Raw genomic sequence first — 10,565 nt, 5'->3', positions numbered from 1 at the left:
TATTTAAAAAACAGTTTAATCTTAAATATAATACACAAAGTAACAAATAGTAATATAATAAGTAAACACCTATAAAGGTTTAAGTAGGTATAATATATTATGTGATTTTGTGAACGTTAATATTCAAAATAATTCAATAAAACTTAACTTGATTTTTAGTAGGTATATTGACGAACATCTTATAAGAATTAGTCAAAAACTGTGGATTTGCATGGGAGTCATATGTTATAGGCCTTTGATTTTTGTATAAAAACCAATCTTTAGCGAGCCCCTCTTTAAAATGCAAAATTAAAAAAAATTGCTTCTTGGTGCACAGCCTTGGGTACCTTTTTGAATTATCCATGTATCAACTTGCATAACCACGAGTGTGATAGACTTGGCTGTGGATCGCTTACACACCCAAACATTGTCTTTTATTATAATGCAGACAAATGCATTATTATCTATGTAATTGACGTGCGACAATTTAAATTGTATAGTATCGATTACTATAAAATATACCATGATCAATAGTTATACAAATAACAAATAATAAGACGTTATAACGTCTAGCATATATGCTTCGAAATTGAAAATATTCCCATTTCGAAACTGATTATCAAATCGCATAATTTACAAAAGTCGGTATTAGTTATTACTTATTAAGCTTTACTGAATTAACTAAAACTAAATAGTATCGTATAAACAAAAAATGAATATTATACTTTTACGAACCTAAAAGATAATCGAAATAAAAGTTTGTAAAATCAATAATGTATATTATTGTAAATTATTGGCACTTTTTTTGCACTCCTATCGCGAAGCTCATGAACTATTCGCAACGATTCGGCACACGATGGAATATTATATTATAACGTAAAAAAACGCGATTCCGATAAATAGGTAATCTCTGCGTGTACCATAAAATACGAAGCTGTAATATAATATCGTGTTTATGATATCATTATTATACTTTCGCGCGCGTCTGACGAATATGTATTTTCCTTTCCCCGTCGAGATAAATAATTAACACATAATATAAATACGGTGCGCCTTACACGCGTTACGAAACTGCGTAGCAGTACGCGAGGACGAAAACAACCGAAACAACAACAACAATAATAATATTTTTATTATATTATATGATTATTATTATCATCATCATCATCATTATAAAGCGCATACCGACGGTGTTTGAATGAACATTATCGGAAAGCACGGGTAATATGAAAATGCGACAAAAATCAGCTACTCTTCGCGATAATATATTATAAAATACTATATTATTTTTATTACGTACGTCGACTACGACGGTCAAAGTTGTACACCCTGTGGGCGTTCGTTTGCGCACTCTCTCTCTATAGGCGCGCTGAGCAGCACCAGCAGCAGACGCCCTTGTCAAGGTGAATATCGAAACACAATAAAGTATTTATATATATAGACTTATATATATACACGAGCACGCGTGAATATACGTATATATATTATATACAGATATGTTATTATTATAATATATAATATATTATTTCGTCGGGACCGTTCGTTCGTCGAGAGAGGCTGCCAAGAGACGACGACAAGACAACGCGCACCACATATTTTACACATATAATAATATATAGTGCAGTAGGTAATAATATATACATACACGCACCGGGCGCTCGTGAACCGTGTTCATATAGGCATATAGGTATATAATATGCCCACTATAAATATATAATATACGCGTGTGCGACGACAAAGGAATTAAATTTAAAAGACACGCGCTGCGCTCGTACTATAACGGCGGACAGGAGAAAGGATCGACCGAGCTTGTTGTGTCGTTTCGTGTATATAGGTACACATTATATACGTGTGTGTGTGTGTGTGTGTGTATGTGTATTGGTCGTGTGCATAGGCAGAGGAATATAAATAAATATATATATAAAAAAAAAATACTATATAATATCTCGACGTTGTCGTTACACCCTCTAAACGCACTTGTTTACAGAGTGATTCACTAAGCACGCCTACACGCCTTTTTTTTGTTCAATAAGTTATTCAAAATCTAATTTCTGGAATTTTCATAAAGGTATAGGTTCCTACTTAAAGACCATATTTTCATACTCTTGAGATTTTTTGTACTACTCAAAGGGTACCACAAGGTATATCCTGAGGAGATACAAACTTCTGTTTTTCAAACGATAACCTCTCTTTTCTACTGTAAAATATCCGTTAAATAATTTAACTATGTGTACTAAGGATAATAATAGGTCCACGATAATGGGTTTGGAAGATATTGGGGTTTTGGTGATTTAAAAATGTTAGTATACCTGTTTAATATATTAATCTATCAACATTTATAACTTGTAGAGACGGTGAATAAAAAATTGGAGTTCTCATATGAAAAATCAATGTTTGAATCGTCGCACGACTCCACCACTCATTTAATACCTAGTACAAAAAAATCTTAAGAATTTGAAAATACGGTCTCTGAGTATTTTTAAATTCCAAAGGTCAGAATTTGAATAAATGTGTTTTTCAATTAAAAAATGGGAGTTATGAACATGCTCAGCGGTGAATCGTCCTATATACGTGGCTTACCTGACTATAAATATACAAATATAAAAGTACGCACTCGCGCATGTGTATAGTGTTAGCTGCAGTCGTACAAGTATCTGTACACGCTCTAAACCCGCCACCGCCACCGATACGCTTCCATCATCCGAGTCGTCGCAATCCGCTGTCGCGTATATCCCGCGTGCCGGTGTTTTACTATTATAATGTCATGTTCGTCACCCCGAAACGTGGGTGTGAAAACACGTATAAAACCCGTGTGTGTATGTAATATATACACATATTTTAACATGGTAAATACGCTCTGGCCACGATATAAAAAGTAATATATATTGTGTTGCTATGTTATGTACATATATATATATATATATGGGTATGCGTTGAGTTTATGCGATGTCTAATGCAGCACGCGTATTACATTAAGGCACCCTTTGTTAATGTAATTTTGTCCTCGAAAATACATTCCACGAGAATTTAATGATCCTGTCCTGCAGTTGAATCCACAAAATTTGATCATTTTTCTTTAGTTAATAGAAGGAAACGTTCTACAGCCCGCATTGATCTCAGTTTTTCAATATTTTAATCTCAAACTTGATAATATATCTTAAAAAAACCCATAGTTTAAATTTTTTACGAACGATTTGTTGGTGTTTTAAATAAAATAAAAGATTATAGTTAAATGCGAGCTGTAGAATGTCTTCTTCTTTCAAATAAAATAACAGTTTGAGTGTTAAGGCTGTTTCTTGTAAGCTCGTTATTTTTAAACACCTACTTACTCCCCCTTTTTATTTTTCATCATGGTATTGAGGACCGGAATGACAATACTTCTCCTCCGGCAACCATTGTTTATTGTTGACATCAAAACAAATTAATTACAACAATAGCATCGCGAGGATGCGCCCTCACGGGTGGCCCCCTTTTCGGCCACTGTCCCTTTTTAGCCAGTACCTACAGTTTTCTTTAAAATTTACAATTATAACAACTGAACTTAACAATTTTTATATTTAAATAAATATAATTGTATCCAAAAACGTGATATTTTTTTTAAACATTACCTACAACTGTAAAAAAAACTGAAAAAAATAAAAAATAAAACAATTGGCAATAAACTGTTATAACATATTATTATTATAATTGATTATATTATATTAGTATTTATAATCAATGTCATTACTTACCTACATTAATCGAATAAATATTAATATAGTCATATAATTCATATAGGTAATAAGAAGGTATATAATAATAATTATGATAATAAAATATAACCAACTATGAACGAAATTAAACTTACATTGAAGAGTAAAGGTAATAAAAATAGTAACATTTTTCAAACAAAAATCAATTGTTAATTTATTTGACTAAGCTAATAATAGGTTAAACTATTATATTGCCAATCGTTTTATTTTTTTATTTTTTCACTCAGTTGTAGGCAGAGGCGGACTTACCATTTTTCCGCCTCTAGGCATTACAACACTAGCGCCCCGTACATTGGTGTGCTCCCACGGGGGGGGGGGGGGGGAGTAATGTTCCATGAACTAAAACAAAACTATAAAAATTGTATTTAGGTATTTTTATATTTATACATACCAACTAAATAAATAAATATTAATACAATTTTGCATAGGTATATTTGTACACTTGTACAATAATTAAATCATTTTGCGCCTTGATTTATCTGAGCACTCTAGTCTCTATAATCGTAATCGATTAGCAAATTTCTGAGCAGTATGCAGTATGCACTATATAGGAAACGGGCGACAGTGCCAGCGTCGCGCGTCGTCGCAATATTTATTATTATTAATTACTTTATCAAGACACCTGATTTCCAGAATTCTAATAATTGTGGTGCCGGGCGTTACCGTACCAACCGCCCTAACATTGGTGGAAAAGTATTATAATAAAACTAAGGTGGTGACTAAAATATAAGATATCATTTTCATATTTTACAGAATAGCGAAACGTTTAGAAAATCACCGAACCGGCTGTTAAACCGAGCCACTGCGGAAATGGCTCACATAACAATATATTATATGTTCATAATTATACACCACTTGAGCGTTTTTTACGGTTCCTCCAAAAATCTACTTTGAACATAAGTAAATTACAATGCTACAAATCATCGAGTATTTATTATAATCTCGATCGGCTCACTCGCTGCAAGAATAAACGCATACAATATTTCCGTGTCCCCCACGCCTTAGGAGCAGTGACAATAATATAGGTTGGAGTTTGCAGAAATCCTGACGCGATGGCGCATGACAGCGAAAGGACGTTTTCTGAATTCTCTATAGTACCTACCTAGTTGTTCTGCCGTGCACGCGCGCGTTTTACAAGTAATTTACTCAATGGGGGCTGCGTTGGCGTGAGTATCGTATGGGTTAACTATGAGAAAAACAGAAGAAAAAATCCAATATCGTGCCGTGTTTGACAATATTGTATATTATTATTATTATGTAATATTTTTTCTTTACACTCTGCAGTCGCCACCGCAATAATATGTACGACGACGGCAGCCACGTCGAAAGTCCCGCATCGGTTCTATAGCGACCACGACGAATGTTAACACAAATACAACTGCGATGTCATAAATTACAATATAATATTTTATACATCTCAATAATATGCGTTTAACTACAAACTTCTCAATTCACTGGTTTTGACTAGCGCAAATAATTAATTATTCAATTTGTGACAATACATGTGTTGTGGTATAGTCGGTCGTTTGTGATAACGTGGAAAGAAAAAACCATACAGGTTACCTAATGAAAATTGTTCGTTTAATCCCACTAAATCGTACTGTTTATATTTTTTAACATAAATTATTATTTAAATTTAATAATAAAATGTGTTTAGCGTACGTAAGTGACTCCCCGGGTGATAGCCGAATAAAGACAATATAGATACGCGTACCTACAACTGCCAATAAACACAGATGGGAATTTGCGAACTCAATACGATATTAATAATAGCAATAATATTATGTATAGTAGTAGGAAATTGTAATCGATGTAATAATATTATGTACATACAATTTTTTTTTAATATGTAATTGCATACCGCTTTTTCTCATTCTACCGCGAAATGGGTGTTCATAGACATTTGTAGAACTTATTATATTACGACTAATTGCATCACATAAGTACTACAATATGGATGTGGATGAATACTATTATGATCTATAGCTGGTGTCTCTGTAGGTACACAAGGATATTATAATCACATTAAAATACTTTCGTCCGTCTCCTCACCAGCAAACAAATAAAAATAATATGTGATTGAGCAAGCACCATAAAATTGTAATATGGTAATATGGTATATACATAGAACAGTTCACCATAAATTATAATTAATTACTTGGCGGCGCGCGCGGTAAAGACTTAAAGTTATTAAAATTTAAATGATTAACACAGTCATTAATCTTGGAAAAAAGTTGGATACAGCATAAATATATAATATATAAAACCGTGATAATAGAAAAAAATATAAAAGCATATTGACGTACAATTTAAAATGTCAAATAGTCGAGTAACAAGTCCTCGCCAAGTAAATAATTACAGTGTAGAAGAAGAGAATATTCTGGATTCATTTTCCTTGGCGTATTTACAGTAAGACATCACAACTTCATGATATCTACACGTTTATTGCTTTTATATTTATATTTTATTTTTGTTTAGTAATTTTCTTACAACGGACTCGCATGAACTGTTTTCAATGTAATTAATATTATATAATTCTCTGTTTCTTATTTATAAAATTTTTATGACGTATTTATATATTATTATTTATCCTGCAGTACGGCATATCTGTTGTGGTCTTATATCTAAATACGTATATCTATACTCGTAAAGTCGTGTATACAATATTATATTATTATATATTACTTATGTCATATCCATCCCCGAGGTACGATTATTTATAAAAAAAAATAATTATTATGAACGCAAATACGCGTACGGTTAAATCGCTCGAACGAGTAGAAAAAAAAACATACGAATCATGGAGGGCACCCACATAATTCAGTTTTCAATATTATGATTGATGAAAATATTGAACTTCACTGATAAATTATTATCATGCACTAATAGGCTGCAAGGCACCATATTTCTGTACCTTTTCTATACTTTTCATATTGGTCCGGTGCCACGACCCCTAAGCCCTAGGTCTTAATTCAAACACACGATACCTATAATGCGCTTATATAAATCGACCAAACAATTTATTTAAAAATATTTTACACAAACCGCAGGTTTTCATCTTTTCTTAATTATACTTTTGTGTATATACTATACCGCGGTTTATTAACTTGATTAAAGAAACCGCCCGACGTTGGCACTTAACCGTAAGTATAAGTTTCGACGTTAATTAATCGAACAGAAAGTTTCCGGACCATTAGTATCTGAACATTTTTGGAAGATTACCAGGTAAGGGGTCCGACATAAAATTGGTCACGTGTGGGTTGATACAGTTTGAAGGCGTTATTCGAATTTATTTTATAGTACTGTTTCGCTAAGTCGCTGACAGTTGATGTGCGTAGGTCGGAGTGGAAGGTAACTTTATACGTGGAGACATGTTATAAGCGCATATTCTATATTATGCGAATCGGTACAAAAGCGCTGATAAGAATAAAAAAATTAAAACGATTCGTTTGGTTTTTATACTATTTATTTGATTTGATTTTTGATCGTTTTCCAAAATTGGTCTGCATTCATTTTTTTTCTGCACACCCAGTATTAAATAAATCGTTTTAGATTCTGAGTGGAGTGATGGATATATTGATTTTGTAACGATGTGCATGTTTCTTTTTGTGTGTCTGAAGACAATTTATATTGAAGTGAAAATACTTCGATTTTGAACTTCAATATCTTCTCTGATAGGATGTGGATCTATTTGACACTTGGGAAGGGGTTCAAAAGATTAATTACTTTATGCTAATGCCTAGTTATACCACGAACCTATTCAAGCGCTATTTTTCGGTGGGTCAGTGTTTACTTAAAAGTTAAAATGTAATAACATTAATATATGACATAAATATAATACACTTTTGTAATAATAAATGCAATGATTTCGTCAAAAATTAATTCAACTAGGCGTATAGCATTGAGTATATTATATTCAATAGTATATACTCAATGGTAATAGTAAATAAGTTATTATTATAGTAGGTAGCAATATAATTATTAATATTTCATTAAATATACCTTAGTAGCTGTATATGCAGACCGTTCATGTGGAACGTTCATGTGGAACGTTTTTCGTGGACAATTATTTATCATTGAATTCAACGTATACATTGCAGTGACTTACTCAATGACGATGTACAAGCAAGACACCTGCAGCATAACAGTTATACTTTCCCCCTTTTTTATGTTCGCTATCTTGATAATCTTATAATGACAAACAATTTATTCGAAATAGAAGTACTGCACTTGTTAAGAAATAATTTTTACTCACATAATTATCTACCTACCTCATTATTTGTAATCTTGGGTTAGGTCCATAACTATCATATTAAATGAGAAGTGATTTATCATCGCAGGGTTAAATACTCAAACGTTAAACTGTTTAAGTATAATAAGTATTAATTCTTTGAATATTTTAATTAGATATTTAAAGCAATACAAATTAAAAACGCATTTAACTCGAAGTATGCAGTAAATAATTATTCGTCAGTACGTTATAATCATAATATTATTAATGACCAACTGAATATGAATAAATTAACAATGACATATTATAAACAAAATTTTCACTAACAAACGAGACAATTTTTCAACAAAAAAAAAAACGATATTTCCTCCCATCTTTCTCATAAACAAAAAGGTTAGTTAACACTAGTTGCCTCTGATGATCATTTAGTTTAAAATTAAATACGAGTTGCCGAAAAATGTGCACACTAGTTGCATCCTATATTGAACTAAGTATAGTGGTTCATAAACTTCATTATAATACACCACGTATACATATGAATTTATGTGAGTACATACATGTGTTTGATTATAATTTATATATTAATTTTAATATAATATAGGTAATAGATTATTATAGATATTAAATAGATATAATATTTCACTATTTTAGCTTGTTTCCGCGGTGTTACACGTTTTTGCGCGAGCGACTTAGGGAAAGTCTTTTGACGGCGGCCCTTTTACACCCAGTATCAGTGGCGTATACATGGGGGAAGTGGCGGCTCGAATGAGGTATATTTGAATTTTGAATCATGTGATTCAAAGGTGGGTGCCTTATGGTCGGAAAAGGATGTTTGAACAATTTTTAAAGATTATTTAACCACTAAAAATCTATGAGTTCACTATGTAGAGTGTAGTGAAAACATTTTCAGGCTGGGTTGTATAAAAATATTAAATGTACCTAAGTCAAGAAAAAAAAGTTCAAGCCACCACTGCGTGTCATGTAAGAACGTATTAAATAAATACATTTTTAATTATGGTTAAAGATAATTATGTCATTCATGTTATTTTTTCCACCAGAACTGTAAGATAATGCCCAAGGTAATTTTTATATTATTATAAACGCATATTTTTTTTTTTAATATTAACGTGGCCAGTTTTGAAAGTGTGTCGCATCCAAACGACAACTGTTTTTTTATCTTAAACGAAGTACCCATGTTTACTACGGATAACTTACCACACCAAAATAAATTACAATTTTTATAATATATACGTACCTAATACAATACATTATTCGTATTACGTAGTAATATAAAATACCCGATGATATATTTATCGTAAGCCACTTATTATTTAAAAAACTATCAACGTGTTTGAAAATATTTTTTTTACATATTTTGAAGTCATTACAGTTTTTACTATTTTTTATCGTAATTATTATTTAAATATATTACTTTTTTATGACAACGTGCGTTTTTAAACATTTATTTTAAAGCAGAGTATTTTAAAGAGTACTTCAATAGTTCGATGTACAACAACTTTAAAGTTTAAAGATACCTGCCTACATCTATGAATTTGTTACGCCTGCATGTGTTACAATAAAATTACCGCTAAGTTGTGGTATCTTATTTTTCATGGTCAAAACGCTGATGACATTTATCCACCCATACTGTTTCTTCGGCATATTTCACAATATCACAATCTGTAATCGGAAATATTGAAATTCTTAGGAAGACATAACAATTAAAATCGAATTATTTCAAAAAATATTCTACTTTGGAATGAAAAATCAAAAATGCATGTTTTTATTAAAAAAAGTACACAAAACGTAAAAATTATTACATTCAAAATAATAAAAATATACATTGTTGACTTAAAATTATGCAGGTAATATAAACATTTTCAAAATCGTAAGTGCATTTTCTAAAACGATAATAATATTATCTTAGCTTATAAATTTATTACTACTCCATATTTCAATATATATATATATATATATTGACACCTCCCTTAAAAAAAATCCTTATAGATACCCACCATTTCCCAGGATTTTGTATATTATCATTATTATTATTGGCTATTGGTAAGGTATAGTAATAATAATAAGTATAATATCAGATTCGCGACGTCGAGGTGCGAACGTGCAGGAGTAATAGGTAATACATAATAACATAATATTTTATACATTATTATTACCCTGCACATATCATCGTATTATAACTGCTGCAGCATCAACACCATCGCACCGCCGAGGAATGTTGCACAGCGTCTGCTCTTACATTATATTATATTGGTAACGTTATAATACAATACCTAACCTACACGATCGGCTCGCGTTCTTCCCCGGTCGCGGTCATAGACGGCCTGCGTACCTATATCGCATACAACAACTACCCGATTGAGAAATTCGCGTACGCCTTCTCTCCGCCGCGTGCGGGTTTTTTATATTATTTTTTCTCGTGCTCCGCAGTTGGACTCAGTCCAAGCCATATGATTTATGACGCGGAGAAATATTATCGCAATTAAGACCGACCCGGAGAAGTTGCTTTGTCGGGTCTGACGTCCCGAGTGCAGTGCAGCGTACCTATACCTACGACACACGTACCCGCCGCAACGCAAGTAGTG

At 32.0% G+C, this 10,565-nt stretch overlaps 1 protein-coding gene across 1 annotated transcript in view; it reads right to left on the bottom strand.

The window, feature by feature from the left end:
• LOC100572495 (52 kDa repressor of the inhibitor of the protein kinase-like) overlaps positions 1–9,624 on the bottom strand; it is a 26,467-nt gene extending 16,843 nt beyond the window's left edge. Inside the window, exon 1 of the mRNA XM_008182288.3 lies at positions 9,549–9,624. Within this exon, the coding sequence (XP_008180510.1) occupies positions 9,549–9,624 (76 nt within the window). The remainder of the gene's footprint in view (positions 1–9,548) is intronic.
• Between the last annotated feature and the right edge of the window lie 941 nt (positions 9,625–10,565).

The sequence above is a fragment of the Acyrthosiphon pisum genome, chromosome A1, assembly GCF_005508785.2.
Source record: "Acyrthosiphon pisum isolate AL4f chromosome A1, pea_aphid_22Mar2018_4r6ur, whole genome shotgun sequence".
In the NCBI taxonomy this organism is placed as follows: Eukaryota; Metazoa; Arthropoda; class Insecta; order Hemiptera; family Aphididae; genus Acyrthosiphon; species Acyrthosiphon pisum.
This window is presented reverse-complemented; position numbering and strand designations above follow the sequence as displayed.